Source organism: Aspergillus niger (genome assembly GCF_000002855.4).
Source record: "Aspergillus niger supercontig An16".
NCBI lineage: Eukaryota > Fungi > Ascomycota > Eurotiomycetes > Eurotiales > Aspergillaceae > Aspergillus > Aspergillus niger.
The window spans coordinates 676,443-695,224 of record NT_166531.1 but is presented as its reverse complement, the minus strand read 5'-3'; the positions used below and the strand labels follow the sequence as shown (position 1 = coordinate 695,224).

The 18,782-nt window shown below is 51.8% G+C and overlaps 7 protein-coding genes across 7 annotated transcripts; 3 read left to right on the top strand and 4 right to left on the bottom strand.

Moving 5' to 3' along the window:
- Positions 1 to 1,201: 1,201 nt before the first annotated feature.
- An16g03150 (hypothetical protein) lies at positions 1,202 to 2,790 on the bottom strand (the record flags this gene model as incomplete). Its single annotated transcript, XM_059745022.1, has 7 exons — positions 1,202 to 1,567; positions 1,703 to 1,827; positions 1,930 to 2,019; positions 2,190 to 2,309; positions 2,372 to 2,454; positions 2,521 to 2,608; positions 2,679 to 2,790. 7 exons carry the CDS (start codon positions 2,788 to 2,790, stop codon positions 1,202 to 1,204), a joined length of 984 nt encoding a protein of 327 aa, XP_059605616.1.
- Positions 2,791 to 3,042: 252 nt separating this feature from the next.
- On the top strand, positions 3,043 to 5,016 carry An16g03140 (uncharacterized protein; the record flags this gene model as incomplete). Its single annotated transcript, XM_001397589.3, has 2 exons — positions 3,043 to 3,237; positions 3,379 to 5,016. 2 exons carry the CDS (start codon positions 3,043 to 3,045, stop codon positions 5,014 to 5,016), a joined length of 1,833 nt encoding a protein of 610 aa, XP_001397626.3.
- Positions 5,017 to 6,479: 1,463 nt separating this feature from the next.
- An16g03130 (uncharacterized protein) lies at positions 6,480 to 8,239 on the bottom strand (the record flags this gene model as incomplete). The annotated part of the gene is made up of 4 exons (XM_059745021.1): positions 6,480 to 6,643; positions 6,746 to 7,724; positions 7,781 to 7,901; positions 7,974 to 8,239. 4 exons carry the CDS (start codon positions 8,237 to 8,239, stop codon positions 6,480 to 6,482), a joined length of 1,530 nt encoding a protein of 509 aa, XP_059605615.1.
- Positions 8,240 to 8,639: 400 nt separating this feature from the next.
- Positions 8,640 to 10,718, bottom strand: An16g03120 (uncharacterized protein; the record flags this gene model as incomplete). The annotated part of the gene is made up of 1 exon (XM_059745020.1): positions 8,640 to 10,718. One exon carries the CDS (start codon positions 10,716 to 10,718, stop codon positions 8,640 to 8,642), a length of 2,079 nt encoding a protein of 692 aa, XP_059605614.1.
- Positions 10,719 to 11,868: 1,150 nt separating this feature from the next.
- Positions 11,869 to 14,000, top strand: An16g03110 (uncharacterized protein; the record flags this gene model as incomplete). The annotated part of the gene is made up of 10 exons (XM_059745019.1): positions 11,869 to 11,991; positions 12,064 to 12,112; positions 12,141 to 12,157; positions 12,247 to 12,284; positions 12,475 to 12,493; positions 12,747 to 12,816; positions 12,851 to 12,890; positions 12,929 to 13,573; positions 13,612 to 13,615; positions 13,641 to 14,000. The coding sequence occupies 10 exons, from the start codon at positions 11,869 to 11,871 to the stop codon at positions 13,998 to 14,000; spliced, it is 1,365 nt and encodes a 454-aa protein (XP_059605613.1).
- A 670-nt stretch (positions 14,001 to 14,670) lies between these two features.
- On the bottom strand, positions 14,671 to 16,657 carry An16g03100 (uncharacterized protein; the record flags this gene model as incomplete). The annotated part of the gene is made up of 7 exons (XM_001397585.3): positions 14,671 to 15,897; positions 15,960 to 16,133; positions 16,189 to 16,209; positions 16,262 to 16,303; positions 16,364 to 16,385; positions 16,439 to 16,533; positions 16,616 to 16,657. The coding sequence occupies 7 exons, from the start codon at positions 16,655 to 16,657 to the stop codon at positions 14,671 to 14,673; spliced, it is 1,623 nt and encodes a 540-aa protein (XP_001397622.1).
- Positions 16,658 to 17,034: 377 nt separating this feature from the next.
- An16g03090 (uncharacterized protein) lies at positions 17,035 to 18,740 on the top strand (the record flags this gene model as incomplete). The annotated part of the gene is made up of 3 exons (XM_001397584.3): positions 17,035 to 17,198; positions 17,258 to 18,377; positions 18,465 to 18,740. 3 exons carry the CDS (start codon positions 17,035 to 17,037, stop codon positions 18,738 to 18,740), a joined length of 1,560 nt encoding a protein of 519 aa, XP_001397621.1.
- Between the last annotated feature and the right edge of the window lie 42 nt (positions 18,741 to 18,782).

The window sequence follows — 18,782 nt, the reverse complement described above, 5'->3', positions numbered from 1 at the left end:
GTACTGCCATGTCTGTAAGCCTACTTTCATCGTCGCACTCGCAGATCAACTACCCGACACAGACATTGCTGATGGAGATCTTTCCCCCCTCCTCCTCCTTCCCTCTCAAGTTGCATGAATGATCGATCATAGCCTGTTCGAATTAGGTTAAGGTACGGAGAAGATAAGGGTGTGTGCCTACTGCCTAGTTACTTTTTTGACTTACAGACAAGGGACACAATCAGACTATCCGAGCTGTGCGCACTTGGTTTTCCTTTCCCCAAGACACAAGCCCCAAGCCCCAAGCCCAAGGCTGATAAGCCAAGACGAAGAAAGAATGAGCATAAATGGCTGGCTTACTTCAATAACTCCAAACCAAGCGTGCTCTAGGCGCCCACCGTTGCAGCCCTAGTCGGGCGACTATTGCTTAGTTAGTGTGAAGGTCTCTCCCCCCTCCCCCCTCCTCCTCTTCCTTGTCGCTCTCCATCCGCCACGCGAATGGAGATGAATTTCCAGATTGGGAGATTTCCATGAGCGATTTGACTAATTGGCCGCCTCCGTGGCAGCGTATCAGACCTCTGTAGCCGAGGATCGCTATCCCTGACCAGGCCCAAGCGTCAAAGCGCTGCAGAGCCAAGCCATCCCCGCTGACTACTTCGTTTTGGTCCAGCAAGTCGATGTAACACGAGTTTTCCGACTGGACCCTCGATTACAAGATAGCCAAGGCTTAGCCTGTCTGGCCCTGTGGTCTGGTCTTTAGCCTAGTGTGTCTTGTCTGGCGTGTGGTGTATGTAATTAAGTAACAATGTCCTATCTACTGAATTACCTAGTTAGTATTTTCCCGAGCACAGCAACTGATCCTTCCATCCATTCACACACACCCTTTCTCCTTCCCTCCCCCCCCAGCAGGAGTTCATCGTCTTACATACTTAGGTTACTTACTTACTTGCACACACCCCCTCCCCTCATGGGGTATTGAAAATCAGCCTAAAACTGGATGCAATTTGTAGTCTGTGTCATATCAGATATGGCAAGGGAGACTGGCGGCTGGCTCCGTCGTGGCCATCATCCATCCATCTGATGCCGCTGAGCCACTGCAAATTTACTGGGGGCTATTTTTAATGACTCTCGCATCCTTCACCCTTTTTGTCCGGGATTCGGCCATGGCAGCCGACCTGCCTTTTTTAATCTGAATCCGGTCTCCACGGAAATACCGGACCGATTATGTAATGGGCACACTCTGGTGTGCGTCGGGTTTGAGGGCGTAAAACCAAAGGAAGAGCGAAGAGCTGGAAGAAGTACAGGTGTCCTCATCTGAGTCAAGTTGCCGAGCAAGCCAGCCGATACGAGCGAAGGTCGCGTAGGCGATCCACGGTCCCCAGTCTAGGCAAGAAGGGCCATAGGATCGATCGTCAGTCGTTCCATCCATGTCAGTTTTTACGCTCATACTCCGAAATAGTGCCCTGCTGGTCTGGCGCCGGACAAAGGCCGAGAGAATATGCTTAACACCAGTAAGGTTGGCAACTTGGCATTCGCCCCCCCGCGTGGTATTCCTCCGCAGTTTGACTACAGGGAAAAATACTGCTACCTACTAAGTGCTCAGCAGGATTAAAGCCCATCAGCCATTGATTCCTTCCTCCCCGTCTCTCAACTCTTTGGTTTCCAACGCTTACTTGACCATTACTCCTTTTATTAAAGTATATTAGTAACTTTCTTCCCAAACTGGGGCACCCTTAATTCGAACGGACCCTCCCCACGATGGATGCTGACCCTGTTCAGCGCTGTCTCGTGCCGATATTAAACGACCCATCCAGTCATTTCGCCTGTTCAGCCCAATAAAGCTTCCGCCTGAAACCGCCCGACGACCCTTTTCTCTCGCAACCATCGTAAACCAAGTGGATCACTGCCATCCTGATTTGGGCAACCGGCGTAGCGAGGCTCCGCCCAGACCGCAGCTTGGAGGGAATAAAGTATCCGTTCGGTGTGGACCCCATCCAGAATCCAGCGCCCAGGTAGGTCGGTTAGTTAGGCTCCCCCCTCCTCAGTTCCCTTATGTTCCTGATCCCTGGGTACGGAGCACTAGGCAACGGATTTCGATTGAAAGGGGACCCGACTGGTGCTGAGGGTGTGGACGTGTTTCACACGCCTATCCGCAGCTCCCGAATCCTGTCATCCGCCACATCCCTGGGACGTGTGGGAATCGCGGTGACCTTCCAGAAACCGAATCATCGACGAAGAAGGAATGAACTTCTGCGCGGAAAAGAACATGTATCTTCCGGATAGTCCGATAGAGATCCACTTTGCGCAGATAATGTCGAGCTGAGCCCACCCTGTGTGCGTGTACTCACTATGTGAGAGTGTTCATGTCGGCTGCCGAAGACACAAAGTTCACCGTAGACAGAGAGATAGTCAGTCGTTCCATGATCCATCAGATGGGGCCAAGGTTGTTTGGCCCCTCTCCTTTGACGATGATGCCTGCTTTGAGCTAATTTGAGTTGCTGGGCGTTTCTTTCATTTTCTTGTCTTTGATTCCTTACACACCTGCGTAATATATGACAGTACGCGGTGGTATTGTAAGCTTGACACGTGAGATCACACCAGCCGAGCCAGCCATGGCAGTATCTCACCGCTATTACCGCCGCTTTCATGCGTAATCCAGCTCGTTCACGTGCCAATAATCTACCATTCATGCTACCTACCCACAAACAAACAATCAATCTTGGTGATACATTCCATACAAGCCATCCAATAACTTGAGAACAGTATGTGATCATTAGACTTATCACACAATTGACTAAGAGCTATCACCATGGTGGGTTATACTTAGTGCCGCCATCGTCTTAACTTTGCCAACTCCACACCAAGTCATTCGATAAATAGGTAACTAATTAAAAAGCTGGAACGCCGGTCCGCCGTTGCTGGCGCCGGAACTACTGCCCTGGATTGATGGCCTTCAAGCCACCAAATGAAGTTTCGAGCACTCCCACGAATGAGGAGTGTGTCTCCTTGGGCGCTTGGCCAAACCAAACCTCTTGCGGTGCCCGTTCTATACAATGACTCACGATGACAGGGATATACACTGATGGGCTTATCTCTACTTACTCAGTTAGTTTGTCAGGAACTACTTACACTATCTGGAGAAGTTTGGCCATGAGCCATAATGATGCTGTTCTCTACAGCCATGAAGGGACGGGACGATACGAAAAACATGCTGCTCCTCTACACTTACATATAGGATTGGTGTTGGCTGTCAGCCAGGTCAGCCATCTACCGAAAAGTCAACCCTCTTTACCTTGTTTTTCTGGCAGTGATTGAAGGGCTATTTTGCTCGATACCACGCCTCCGATGTCAACCCCTGATCTGTCGATCTTGGATTCTGAGAGACTGTTTCCAAACAAGGAAGCTAACTCGGATCGCATTGATGCCTTGTCTTTGCTGGATGCCACCACGGTAGATTTCTCGGATGCAAGTGCCGTTTGGCTCTTTGAATGTGAGCAGCAAAACCGCGGCAATCTAGTGAACCAACTTCGTCAATCTCTCAGGGTCACGCTGGATGCTTATCCACAATGGTGTGGGTTGATAAAGGCTGTTGACTCGGTGGATGGCCCTGCGTTCGCTGATCGAGATCGCCTGGCGCCTCATGCGCGCCGCTTTGGTCGGGTGTATGTCCAATATGGCACGCGAGCTGACCCAGGCGTTGAATTCGTCACTGCACGTGCATTTGATACCCTCAATGATCTCTGTCCTTCCTCTCGGACGACATCTCAGCCTCTCTGGAATCAAGAAAAGGTGGCCTTGTCGAAGTTTGTCCCGAAGACTTGCTTAGCGAATCCGCTTAAACAACCTGTTGTCGACAATGCAGATATTCCTCCGCCGGTCATGGCCGTTCAGGTCACGGAACTGGCCTGCGGAGGGTTTGCCCTTGCAGTCAAGATAGCCCACCCTTTAGCGGATGCGCAGTCGTTGGTTTACTTCGTCAAAGACTGGGCAAGTGTTAGCCGCTCTGCATTACTAAGCGAGCCTCCGCCAGTGTTGAAACCTTTATTTGAACCGGCGCGACTCGATGGCGCAGCAGCAGGGGACATCAATGCTGCTACGCCGGACGAGTCAATCATCGAACAGACAGAGAGCCTACCGTTTCATCGCTATGACTGGTGGAATGTGCCCTCTGACTCTTCTCTGAAAACACGCATCCCGGAAGCTTTCCGGAACCAGGACATTCCCCCAGCGGGGAAACCAATACCATGGTCAGAATGGGACACAAAAGCGTCTGTGTCTCATTACATCGTGCACCTGAGTCGCGAGCAGGTAAAGAAGATCTGGAAGCAAGCCAACAACGCGTCCTCCACGACCACCCAGACCAGCCAACTGAGTCGACACGATGCCATTCTGGCACATATATGGTCGAGCATCAACCGAGCTCGGAAGATGCAACACGAGCTCGGGCCGGTCCACTGCGACCTGGCGTACGGGTGCCGACCGGCGTTTCATCTGAGCGATGCTTTTATGGGGTCGCTTTCCGTGATGGTTAATGTGGAGATGGCTGGGGCGGAACTGACGACGACTGCAAACTCGGACGGCAATGAAACTGCCGTACTTCCGCCCATCGCGCACCGCATCCGCCAAACTCTTCTTCAGCTGAAGAATCATCCGGCCCGCTTGGCTGCCCATCTCCACCGTCTGGCGTACGAAACGTCTCCGCAGCGCATTTGGCAGGGATTTCTGGGTTCTCGGCACGTTATGGTGACGACGTGGGCGTGCGCAGGGCTGTATGATGTGGATTTCGGCTTGGGTCCACTTTCCTCCTCCTCGGCTCGCTACGCGGATGGTATTCTCGCCAATCTGGATGGCCTCGTCTTGATTAAAGAAGCACCGCCGCCGCCGTCGCCGTCGCCATCCGGTCGGGAGTCGGAGGTCAGGGACTGCCGTGCTCCGTCGGCTTGGACGGAACATGGCGTGGATGTGCAGATTCATCTCCGGAGTGAAGATATGCTCCGGTTGCTGCGAGATCCGTTGCTATTGCCGGACACTACATAGACCACTACTATTTACCCAACTAACTAACCCCTAGTCTAACTTTACTACGTATACTCAATCGAATCAGATAAATTACTAAGCGGGAATGATCAGATAGACTCTGCTTGGCAGCTACACTTTTCTACATGTACCCACATTGCGTATATACTTCTAACCCCTATCTACTGTCTATTGACTTGGCTACAACGGCCGTCCCTGCCATCCCCTGAATCTATAATAAGCCTCTTAAGCATCTACCTCGAACTAGTCGTATTGAGTAATGTTTCACATACTACCATCGTATCCGATGAAAGAAATACAATACATTAGATGCATGCATAACGACTAGGCACAAGCACGGTCTGGAGCCATGCATAACATAAAGCCCACTAATTTCCACACGTCCCTAGTTTATATACTAGTACTAACATTGTAGCACCTACTAGTTCTTATACTATGATACAACTTATATCTCCTGTATCAAACTACCTACCAGAAAACAAAATAAATAAAATAAAGTATTCTAAATGAAGGAGGAATATATCTTATCCGGTTCGGTCTTATGCTACCAAGTAATAATAGTAGTAGTACCATTCGTTAGTACTGATCTCACTATTCATTTCGCTACTACGTAGTACTAAACCACCTAGAACTTAGTACTACTGGTTTAATTAGTCATTCCTATTCATTCCTATATGGATAAACTGATACAGAGGAGTAGTAGTAGAGTCATTTCAATCTCGTTTGCCGATACCAAGTATATACCTACTACACACAGCAGTAGTACTACACATTCAATCAATATAAATCTCTAGCGAGCCATTTGGTTACATGATAGGTAATAATAAACCCCCGATATAAGTACTTCCCGCCCCAGGGTATGTAGTTAGTTTCCGTAGTGCTTACTCGGCCCATTTTTGTTGTGACCCCTATCTACTAGTTACTGGTAAGTAAAATATCATCATATCTTAGGTTATTGTTTACGGTTAGTCTATTGTGGCTTGGTGCTTACTTACAGTAGTATTCTAACTAATGCATGTTCTAGTTTCCGTCGTCTGTTTGAGAGGGAGGAAGGGAGGGGGCTGTGACGGAACGAAATACTTGCCCAATATGGATGGATAGTTAACTAAGTAGGTAAGTAAGTATCTTTTTGGTTGGTTGTTGTTTGGTTGGGAGGTGTGGGTGAGGTGATGATATGTGCCATTAAGTTACTTAATATCATCTAGGCTTAAAAGTATGATTGGCTGTGCTAAGTTTCTGGGAATGTGTGTGGTTTGTGGATGTTTGCTGTTTGATTGCTTAGTTGCTTACTATGCTTATGCTTATGCTTATGTGATTGTTGGTCGTTGTTCATTACTTACATTGGTTGGTAGATAGACGTTGGTGATGTATATTACAATGTGAGATTTTAGAACCTATAATACATTTTTTCGAGTTAATGGTGAGTGATAATTTACATGTGTCTCGTCTTGTCTCATCCTGATCTAGCAATCCGCCCGACCGAAGTATCTAGGGAACGCAACAATGTCTCTAACACTGGACACGCCCGCCAAATAGCCCAGGAAGCGATCGAACCCGAGTCCGAAGCCTCCGTGCGGTGCGGTACCCCATCGACGGAGGTCAGCGTACCACTGGAGATGGCCTAGGTCTTCGCCGGGAAGGAGATGAGGGTACAGCTCTTCTGCTTGTTGGAAGGTGGGCGTAGCTGGGTCAGTGCCGTCACCTGATGCGGCGAGGTTCTTAATCAAACCGTGCTGGCGCATGTTCTGGATGATCTCCGGGAGGCGGTGCTCGCGGAGTGAACCGCCTGCTACTTCGCTGACCTCTGGTAGGAGAAGGTCAAAGCAGGCGACTGTTTCACCGTGGGTGGTGGCCGCTGATGCGTGCGAAGGGGCCATGTAGAAGGGTTTGATTGGCTTGGGGTAGTCGGTTACGAAGACCGGGTGCCCGTGGTTGAGCACGTCAACGATGTATTTCTCGTGTTCGAGTTGGAGGCCGCCCTCCCACGTTGGAGGGTACTCGAAGGTGGCGGAGTCCTTGGCGACGGCGTCTTGAAGGAGCTCGATCGCTTCCGTGTACGTCATGCGTCGCCATTTGGGCCCGTCGATCATGTCCTGCCACCGTTGGCGAAGGTCAGCAGGGTCTGTTGCTGTTGCTAATTCCTCCGAGTTGGATTCGCCGGGGCGTTTTGTGGTGAGGATTTCCTGTCCGATGGGGGTGTCGTAGAGGCGACGGGTTAGGTCGCGGAGAAGGTACTCGACAAGGTCTGTGAGGGTGTCCAGGTTATCCATGAAGTTTGCCTCTGCCTCTAACATGTAAAACTCGCTGAGGTGGCGCGGTGTGTCGCTCTTCTCCGCCCGGAACATGGGTGACATGGTCCATACGTTTCCTAGCTCCGCCGCGTATGCTTCCAGATGCAGCTGTGATGATACCGTGAGGTACTTGGGTGCGCGGAAGAAGTGGTCGCCATCGGCTGGCGTCGTCCCTACTGCCTCACGCGGTAGCACTGTGAAAGTTTCTCCGGCTCCTTCGCAGTCCGACGATGTGATTAGCGGCGGGTGCACCTGAACGAAGCCGCCGTTGGGGGCGTGCCGAAACACATTTCCGAGTTGGTATAGGCATTCGGATCTGAATCGGGAGAGGAGGGAATTGAAGGGCGTGCGAATGCGTAAGTGGGGGATCTGACGGAGGAATTCGGGACTGTGGTATTTCTTTTGGATAGGGTAGGTCTAAATGATAATCGTGAGTTAGTATACGTCTGCAATTGAGGACGAGGGGTTCCTACCTCGGGGTCTGTTTTGCCCACGATGTTGACAGAGGTAGCCTGCAGCTCATGTGTCTGCTCCTTGCCTGGTGGACATGCCTTCCATACTCCCGAGATTTCGACAGCTGTTCCGGTAGATAGTCTTGAGAGCGTGCGAGTCTAAGTTAGTATCTAGGTTCCTGAGTGAAAGAATTCGGGACCGCGGAGCACGTACTCGGCAGCCTGGGAGGGGTTCAGGATAGCCTGCAAAGGCTTGACTGTCGAGCCATCGGAGATCTCTGCAAAAGCAAAACGCTTCTGCTTGCGAACTGAGCGGATGAACCCGTTCAACTGGATCTCCTGGTCCTCCAGACTAGATCCCTTCTGGCTCTGCTCGAGGACCTGAGCGCAGCGGAGAAGCGTGGAGCCGGCGCTTCTTGCTGCTGGCCTATTGTTCAGTCGCGCGACCGATGTGGCGAAGGTCCGCCGCCATGTCAGCATTTCTTCAGATCAATGGGAAGAAGTCGCGCGGGCCAGAAAGATAGATTGGAGAAAGAATCGCGGGTGTGCACCGGCGTGGAAGAAGTGCGCCGGGCCGATCGATGATTCAGCTCCGCAAAGCCGCACGCGATAAGCCGCTCAGTTATCGCAGATCTTCTGTGCTGTTACGTGCGCCGGACAGCTACGAGGAGCTCTACGTAAAGCAATGTACGAATAGATATTCTCACTTTTCTCATTTAGTGATGGAGTAGGGAATATGTAGAGTATTCCGCCCGAAGCACACGCGTTCCAGCAATATCAGTCTCAAAACAGACCGCGAAGTCCACAGCTACTTGGGATCACAACGAGTCTGGGCCATATCAAATTGTAAGAAAAAAGAGTACTATTACCACGTTGGTCATCACATCGTCGATCCTTGTTGTTCGTATGCCTTGCGTTCTTCCTCGATCATCTCAATCGCATCCGATACCCTGCCGTCCGCAGCCGCAGCATAAATCGCTATTCGTTGATGGCCACCGTCGCTGGCTCCTCCATATCCCAAGCTCACCAAGGTAGAGACGCAGTCATCAATTTCGCGTTGTCTGACATTGGGATTCGCTACTTGAGTCTCGGATAAAGGGCTTTCAAAACTGTTGCGACGTCCACCGCGGTGACGATGACGACCTTCCGGTCTCCCGCCAAACATGCCGCGAGGGGCGTCCCACCCCAAGAAATCATCTTGCCAAGCAGAGCGGGGTCGCTGGCTCTTCCAACGTCTAACATGGCGGCGAGGGCCAAAAGATGATTCCCCATTGTCATGTGCACCATGCAGATTACGGGTTCCTGAGAACTGTCCAGGTCGTGTCGACGAGTCCCCACGGACCTCCTGCGGATATGCGCCGGGAAGCCCCTGCAGCGCCGCATTGCCGTTCAGATTCTTAGCTTCTGGTGCTTTACCGACAGACCTCGTCTGTACGTTGGATGAAGCCGCTTCCTTCTGCTGCTCGGCCAAAAAGTGCGCTTCGAGCTGTGAGACTGGGGGAAAGCGGCACTCTTCCAATTCACGCGTAAGTTCGGGGATCCGATCAAACGCAGGACTAACAGGCTCAGAAGGCCCCGACTTCGGGACACCTTCAGGCAAGAGGGACGGGTAGAGTGAATTCAGCCGCGTGGAATCCCCCAACGATGAGTCTTCCAGACTATTGGCAGACGCTGCGTTGCCCGGATTGCGATTATCATTGGAACACAAGTCCGCCACGGTCAAAGGGGCGGCACGTTTACCGCTGGGCGATTTGGATCCATCTTGGCTACCAAGTGAAGCCTTCTCCAACTTGGCGGGTGTAGCTGTAGACCCTTGAAGTTCATATGGATTGGACTTCCGATCACTAACAACAGGCATGGGACTGTCTGATGTTGCTTGAGGAGAAGGTTCCTCAGGGTGCAGTTTAATGACCGGGGTCTGGTCACTGAACTCCAGGTTAATTGCGTGGCCATCAATATGCGTACCCTGCAAGGCCTCCAGGGCCGCCTTTGCCGCAGGGACAGATGGGAAGAACAAGTAGCCAAATCCAGCGTGCTTTTCGGTCCCGACATCAAGAGGCAAATGTACATCTACTAGAAAACCCCTGGAGGCGAAAACGTCGCGGATCATCTTCTCGCTAACATTGAAGCCCACATTTCCGACGAACAATGATGTGTTAGTGGGGCTTTGTGTTTCTGTCGATGTGGCATCTCGGCCAGATGATGGCACATCATTGGTTCCACCACGGCCTTGTTCATGAACATGTTGATGACTAGTGGGACCACGGCTACGACGACATTGGTTATAATGCCGGGCCGCGTGTTGGGAGGGATGTGCATGGGTACTCGTGGGTTGTGGATGATGAACCTGAGGCCCAGCAGGGAAGTGAGGATGACTCAAACTTTCGGGTGTCGGCCAGAAAGGCGGCGGATGTGGAACTGGGAAGGGCTGGTGGAAGTGATGAGGAGGCGGACCAAAGAAAGGAGGATGGTGAGGAGGTGGTGGAGGCGGAGGCGGATAATGGTGATGGGGATGAGGATGCGGTGGAGGAGGGGGTGGTGGTTGAAAGTAGGGTGTGAAAGGAAAAGGGCCGTGACGTCCACGAGGGGCATGAGGCACGTATGAAGATGCATCTGGCTGCGCCTGGTTAGGGCCGCCTGGCCGAGCCGGACCGTCCGCCTCTGCAGCTTTCTTGGTGCCATTTTTGGAGTCTGATTCCGACCCTAGCTCTTTCTCTCCGGATTGGGTCTCGTGGCTTCCAAGATCCCGATCCTGGGTTGACTGATCTACCACGTCGGGAACCACACTATTAACTGCAGTGGCATCAGACGGTCTGGGAGGTTCAGCATGGTCGGGACGGAGGCCATCTGGACATTGTTCGGAGGAAGATTGTGGTTGGCCGCCGGTTCGAGTGCACCCAAACTCCGACTCGAACGCTTCGAACAAGGTATGCCCTACATTTCCAAGTTCCGACGCCATTGCACGCAGACTGTCTACGGTGCCAGTGGCTGTGGGGATTTCACCTTGGAGAATGTTTCCTGTCGACACGCCACCAACCGTGTGGTTGATAGAGCCGGTAAGCTGTCTCAACTGGGCTTCCAAACTCGCAAGAGCACCTTGTACCGAGGACCCGACATTTCCAGGAAGGGCCCTCTGGGCGTTCTCCAGTTGCCGTTCAATCTCGGGTATACTTGATCTCACCCCAGAACTGAGCAACTCGGCTCCGCTAAGCAGGTTCTGCATCGCAAGAGTGAATGCATCCGCGGGATTTGGAGTCCTGCCCCTTGCGGTTCCCGCTGGCTCCTGAGCCGGAGCTGAAGGCTCTTCAGAAGTGCCATTTTCTTGTATATTCCTGGAAGCATCCAGAATCTTGGCCATCTCAGCCTCAAAGGCGGCCATGAGTGGCGCTGTGTCGTCGTTCCTCGTAGCCTCAACGTTCTCTTGCTCGGTCCCTGACCCTACTTCTGCTGAAGCGCTAGCAGCCGGGGCGTCCACAGTCGGTGATCCAGCCCGGGTATCCGCATCCTTGCCTTCTTGCTTTATCTGGAATTTCTTCCACAACTCGGTTATTGAGTTCGAGCGTCGAATATCGAAGAGGTGCATCGGTTCGGAGATAGCTGCCTGCGGCATCGGGTCGTGTGCAGTTGCAGGGTCAATGGGCTCATCGAGACGCTGAGAGAGTTCGAGAGACGATCCAACCTGTAAAGACCGATTAGTACCAAAAGGACGCAGTATATACAATAAGACATACAGTGATGATCTCCCCATCGTCATCATCAACATAAGTCAGCCGTGCCCGCGGGTGATTCGATGCAAGATCATCATACTGGGGAGCAGACAACTGTACGATTCCCCGACGAGCTCTAGGTGACGATGGCTCCCTTGTCAAGGGTTGAGTGGATGCCAAGGGCACCTCTGCAGGTGTATGTGACGGAGATCCATGAAGATCTCTGATTTGGAACGGTTTCAACATCTTCGGCGATAAAACAACGGTCGCGGAAGAGTAAAGTTCCGCTCCCAGACCGTTATGAAGCCAAGAGAAGACGATGGATGATTAACCACGCAGCACGCAGGCGATGCTGGTAAGAATGAAGCCAGTTAAAGGACTCAGAAGACCAGAGGAGAAGATATGCTGGCTGGCGATCACCACGAAAGAAAAGGGATCAAGCTTGACAGGAATCTAGGCCGTCAGGATAAGGGTCTGAACCCCGGGGGCGCGATAAGGAGGGGGAACACAGGCTGGCAGGCGGCGGTCGTCGTCACTATTGCTGCTGCCTATGGACGAAAGCTTTAGTTTCGGCGTTGGATCGTCTTTTCGCCTCAGTTCAGACAACAAGATTCCGCAAGAGGAAGCCGACCATCGTCATACGAAGGTCAGCTGCAGTGTAACGGGAAGGGAAGGCACAGGAAAGGAAGGGGTCCAGGCAACCAGATAAGCATGTGGTGGTGAAGGTGACTTTGACGTGATGGTGAGTGGATTCCCACGATTACTGTATGAATGAATAAGTTTGCGGATGAGGAGAAATCTAGTAGTAATCAACCCAAGTAACTAATCCGTCAATAAGAGACGATGAGAAGGTTAGTTAGTCTGGCTTCTCCAACATCCCAAGACTCTAAGACTCTCTCAGCAACGAAACTAGTTGCAGTCAAGCTTGTCTTTCTCCCCGCGCGGCAGTAACATGATTGGGTGGTGACGGAGATCAACTGACCCGGTCAATCTGGTCTGACTGGTTAGTGACGGGAAGGAATCCGCAGTCTGATGGAGGTCCTACGTATCCTCTATACCAAAAAAGTGATCTAGTGACGACCGCAGCAGTGTCCCTGCAGACTGAGAGGGAAAAGAAAGCTTGAGCGTATCATATAGTAGCTCACAAATTGATTGTATCCAATGCACCTGATAATCCCTCCGCTTTTCCATAGTAAGCAGAAAATATGCAAGTAAGCTGTACTGCCTTTCCGAACTCTTTTTAGGCTAATCCTCCCGCCCGGCCTATCCAAAGATACCAGCGTAAGGTGAAAAAAGAAATCCAGGACCTGCGACAAACCGCCGTCCCAAATGGCATCTCCGCAGAAACGCGTTCGCCCCCGGTCTCCAACAAATCATCATTAAGGGGGAAGAAATAAGCCGCGAATTGACGCCATTCGTTCCTAGTCCTATCGTTTCCCTCCCCGTCTCCAATGGCTCCCAGTGACCCTGTGTCGCGCACCGAACCATCCACCGACCGTAACGTCAAGCACGTCGTACTGGGTGACCTCCTTTTTCCAACATGGTATCAGTCTATCTATCCGGAAGATCTCGTCAATAAGGACACAGACAGGTTGTACGTCTGTCGTTGGTGCTTCCGCTACTCGTGCGACGTCCACGCCTACGCGCAACATACGCGACTCTGCCAACACCGGATAACACCTCCTGGAACGAAAGTCTACGATCATGGCGGATACTCCGTGTGGGAGCTAGACGGTGAAAGTCACAAACTATACGCGCAGAACCTTTCCTTGTTCGCCAAACTCTTCCTAGATCATAAGTCCGTCTTCTACGACGTCGTCTCCTTCCTCTACTACCTCCTCGTTTTCACCGACCCCAATGACCCCGAGAATTACTACGTCTTGGGGTTCTTCTCGAAAGAGAAGCTCTCCTGGGATGCGAACAATCTCGCATGCATCCTCGTCTTCCCGCCCTACCAACATAAGCAGCTAGGGAAACTGTTGATGGGCGTGAGTTATAAGATCAGTTCCTGGGAGAGCGATAGTGGCCTCATAGGCGGTCCGGAACGGCCGCTCAGTGAGATGGGCCACAGGAGTTATACTCGGTTCTGGCAGGAACGAATAGCCAGGTATCTATTGTTAAAGGGAGGCAAACAAAAAGAAGCAGACGCGTCTGGCTCCGTGCCACTGAAGCAGAAGTCTCCGAAGACGTCCAAACGAAAACATACCCACGAGCTCATGACAGTGCAGGACATTGGTCTGGCGACAGGGATGTTGCCCGAGGATGTTGTCACCGCTCTTCAAGGCCTGGGAGCCGTTGAGCCTGCGACGCCAGCCAAAAAGCGCAGGACAAAGGATTCATCTGGCGAGGCTGGATCGGGCGCAGACGAGGCCTTACTAATTCGGAAGTCTAAGATCCTTGAGTGGGCAAAGTCACATCATATGGCGCTCCAAGACCCTGTTAGAGATGAGGGGTTTCTTGGGAAATGGGCCGCCGTTGATTCCACTGAAGCGAGTGATGTCGACAGTGATGATGTTGACGAAGATGCTGGGTAGAAGCTCCCTGGCCAACTTCCTATTTTTGAACCCATCCTTACGTTCTACCCACTATGTTTCCTGATTGGGAAACAGCGTGTCATGTATAATTTTTTTTTGCCTCTACTTACGCTACTGACCGTATGGAGCATTATATCATTAATGAATACCTAGCAATACTATAGATAGACGGGCTAGTCCTCTGAAAGCTTTCTCTCATGGAAATAGTGGTATTTCTATGTAGGGTCTGAAACATCATCGCATCCGACGATGCTACCTTGCAACAGATGAGTAGCTTAGCGTAGGACGTGTTAGCTCTGCAAGTTACGCAACTCGCTCACTTATTGTTCGCTGGTCATTACAGCCAAGTGACAATAGTACTCTGCATGTGCTATGAGCATGCTACTTGATCTCGCTGCCTACTTTTTGACTTTCACAGGATAAAAGTCAAGACACTCACCATCCCTTAGGCAGCCATGAGCGACGCAATATTACTTTCCGTCTGGAACATTACCATACTAGCAGTCTTAGGAAACCTGATTAATTCCCTCGTGGATTAGAATCGATTAGGATACGTAAGTATGTGAAGTACAATTTTCGACGTAGGATATTTTTCTATACCAGTATTCCGAATATGGAAGAACCTGATGCTCTCGCTTTACAATAACTCGCCTTAGACGTAGCCATCACATTACTCATCCATACCGCCAGGTCCACCCTGCCGGCCCATCTGTCTGGCCTTCAGCAACTCATCGCAGAGCAGGAGGTTCGAGGCGATACCCGTGCTTGACGCGACGCAGTTACGTAGCACACGGAAAGAGTCGAAAACACCTTCCTGGATGGGGTCCATGGGCTCACCAGTCGTCAGGTCCAGGCCGACGGTGTTGCCGTTCGACTGCTCGTCTTGCAGAGCCGCCAATGAGTCCTGGACATCGTGGCCCGAGTTGGCCGCGAGGGTCTTGGGAATGACAAGAAGGGCATCAGCGAAAGCCTGAACGCCCCACTTGGCCTTGCCCTTAACAGACTTGCGGAAGGCCTCAGAAGAGAGATGTGCTGCGCAGGCCACCTGGAAGCTACCAGCACCGGGGATGACACAGTTGTCGACGATGGTGTTGTAGACGGACCGCAGACCGTCGCGAACGGCATCCTTTACCTGTGCGATGGTGTGCTGGTTGGGTCCCTTGATGAGGATGGTGACGGACTTGGGGTCCTTGACTTCCTCAACGAAAGTGAACTTCTCCTCGCCGAGCTGGTGCTCGTAAACCAGGCCAGCCCATCCAAGGACATCGGGCGTCAGGTCCTCTACACTATTCTGTGCAGTACCGCCGCAGATAAGCTGAAGACGCTCCATGTTCCTCCGCTTAGCTCTCCGGAGAGCGAGGATGCCATTCTTGACAAGAACATCCAAGCTCAGGGGGTCAATACCCTTCTGGTTAATGACAACGAAGCTCTTGTTGGGGTCGGTACCGCAAACTTGTTGCTTGAGCTCCACGATCTTCTTCAGCTTAGCATCGACGAACTTGCGTTCACTCTCCACCAACTTATCCCTCTGTTCGGCAGAAGAGTAGTAGAAGCCAGAGTTGATCTCAGACTTCTCGTACTCCAGACTCACGTTCAGGGTCAGGATGAACGCGTTCTCCACACGCTTGGGCATGTCGGGGTGTCTGGCACCGTGGTCAAGAGCAAGACCACGGATAAGTCGGGTGTCAGAGGACGTGCGATGTTGCATGGTCATGATCTCAATCATGTGTAGATCGGGCTTCTCGGGAGCTCTGTGGATGGCAAGGACGGCGTCGACGATGTCAGGCGTAAGCTTCTCGGCCAGAGCGCTGTTCAGCTTCGTGCTAAGCGATGTCCGCGCGACGGAAAGGAGGAGTTCACGGTCGATTTTCCGTTCGAGCTTGAATTGCTCGAGGAACTATATACCATCATAGCTCAGTATTGTAGATGACAAGCCATCTAAGACTCTGGTGTACTGACCTTCAGAGACTCGTTCTTCGCAATCTCATAACCATCCGTGATGACACGAGGGTGCAGGCCCTCAGAGATGTGTCGATTTGCCTGCTTCAGAAGCTCACCCACCAACAAGACAACAGATGTCGTTCCATCACCGGTAATATCATCCTGTGCCGTTGCAGCCCGGGCAATCATGACCTTTTGCCTGTATTAATAATTGCGTTTGGGGACGGAGGAGGGAGGTCAAGCTCACAGCCGTAGGGTTTTGGATTTGCTGCACCGGTTAGCATGAGGGTCGATAATTCCTAATTGTAGACATCACTCACCATCTCACGCAGCAGAACATTTCCATCTTTAGTCAACTTGATCTGTTTGCAACATTGTTAGTGAAAATGCCGAATCGTTGTACTCGAGGGAATATTTCATACTCCGCCTGCACCATCCACCAACCTAAGATCAGTCAGCTCTGCATCTGTCTAATGCTATTGGAAATTGGAACCTACATCTTCAGGGTACCCGAGGGACCCAGGTTGGACTTCAAGACATCCTGAAGACCCTCACCGGCGCTGATGTTGACTTTCAGGGCCTCCGCTCTCCGCTGCGAACTGTTAGTCTCTGCTGGGCCACTGAGGGGCTAATGTTTCGGGGGGGTAAAGGATGGAGGATAACTGCGTGCATACCCTCGACTCGGCCTTGGGATTGAGTAACTGCGTTGCAGACATTTCTGCAGCACGAAAGAGCGACAAGCAACAAAACCCAACGAAAGAATCCGGAGAAAAAGATAAGGCTGGCTGGTGCTGTAGGCCCCTAAGACGATGCCCGCGCGGCCACAAACCTGGTGGTGTTTGCCGTCGAATGCGGTGAGCTGTAGTTTTGGCAAAAAGCCCACATTCGATGTTCGCACTAGCGCCGCCGCGAAAAAAAAGAGCTCCGACGGCTCGACTCTGCAATTCTACCCTCCCAGGCTTTTCTTCAACTCCACGTCGGTCCACGGCAGGTCTACGGTCGCATAACCCCGGGAAATTGAGACGCGACCTCGATAAGTCGCACGTAAAGGACCGTTTTGTCTAATTTTTAGGGCCCTTCCCTCAATTTCGCAATGGCCGACTACCTTCTGTTCGAGGGCCCCATGGGCTACTCGCTTTTCAAGGTCGCCCACCAGGGTGACAGCGTTGGAAACCGCTTGAAGGAGGTTCAAGAAGGTGTTAACGACTTGGCCAGTTTTGGTAAAATGGTCGAACTGTCCAGTTTCCTGCCTTTCGAGTATGTGGTTCAATTTTTCCCATAGGATCACTTTCCCGCAGGAATCTGACAACTTCCAGGAACAACAAGCAGGCTCTCAGTGAAATCAACGATGTCTCCGAGGGTGTCGCTTCGGACACTCTGATCTCTTTCCTCGAATTGAACTTGCCCAAGCCTAACAAGAAGAAGAAGGTTGTTCTGGGTCTTGCCGACAAGGCCTTGGCTGGAAGTATCAAGTCTGCCTTCTCTTTCGTTGACTGCGAGACTGGAGACACCAGCGAAGTCGTCCAGGATATGCTTCGTGGAGTTAGACTGCACGCCACCAAGCTGCTGAAGCAGCTGCGTGAGGGTGATATGGACACCGCTCAGCTTGGTCTTGGTCACGCTTACTCTCGCGCCAAGGTTAAGTTTTCCGTTCAGCGCGATGACAACCACATCATCCAGGCCATTGCTATCCTCGACCAGCTCGACAAGGCCATCAACACTTTCTCCATGAGAGTCAGGGAATGGTACTCCTGGCACTTCCCCGAACTCTACAAGATTGTCTCCGACAACCAACGCTACGCGCAGATTGCCTTGTTCGTCCAGGACAAGAAGAGCTTGAACGACGAGAAGTTGCACGACATTGCTGCCCTTGTGGAGGATGATGAGGGTGTCGCCCAGAGTATCATCGACGCTGCTAAGCACAGCATGGGTCAGGAGATCTCCGAGACCGACATGGAGAACGTTATCTCTTTCGCCCAGCGCGTTGTCAGCCTGTCCAAGTACCGCAAGTCTCTCCACCAGTACCTGATTTCCAAGATGAGCGTTGTCGCCCCCAACCTTGCTGCCCTTATTGGTGAGATCGTTGGTGCTCGCTTGATCTCCCACGCTGGTAGCTTGACCAACCTGTCCAAGTACCCCGCTTCGACGGTTCAGATTCTCGGTGCTGAGAAGGCCCTCTTCAGAGCCTTGAAGACCAAGGGCAACACCCCCAAGTACGGTCTTCTGTACCACTCCTCTTTCATTGGAAGAGCTGGTCCCAAGAACAAGGGTCGCATCTCTCGCTTCCTTGCCAACAAGTGCTCCATCGCCTCCAGAATTGACAACTTCTCCGAGGAGCCCTCCACCAAGTTCGGAGAGGCCCTTAAGAAGCAGGTTGAGGAGCGTCTGGACTTCTACGCCACTGGTGCTGCCCCTACCAAGAACGAAGTCGCCATGGTAAGTCAACATAGCTAGTGTGATCGCTAGGACACTAGTGAACCACAAACCCCTTTTCTCCGTAACAATCACTGATGGTCCTTACAGAAAAACGCCATGGATGCTGTCCTTGCTGATATGGACATTGACGGCGCTGAGAGCGATGCCGAGATGCAGGATGCTGATGAGAAGGCCGAGAAGAAGGACAAGAAGGAGAAGAAGGAAAAGAAGGACAAGAAGGAAAAGAAGGAGAAGAAGGAAAAGGGCGAGAAGGAGGAGAAGAAGAAGAAGCGCAAGTCCGACGTTGGCGAGGGCGAGTCCGAGAAGAAGAAGCGGAAGCACGACAGCGATGCTGAGCCGTCCAAAAAGAAGAAGAAGGTTTAAAAGTACCGAATCTTGGGACAGGAGGGCGTCATTGTCGCGGCG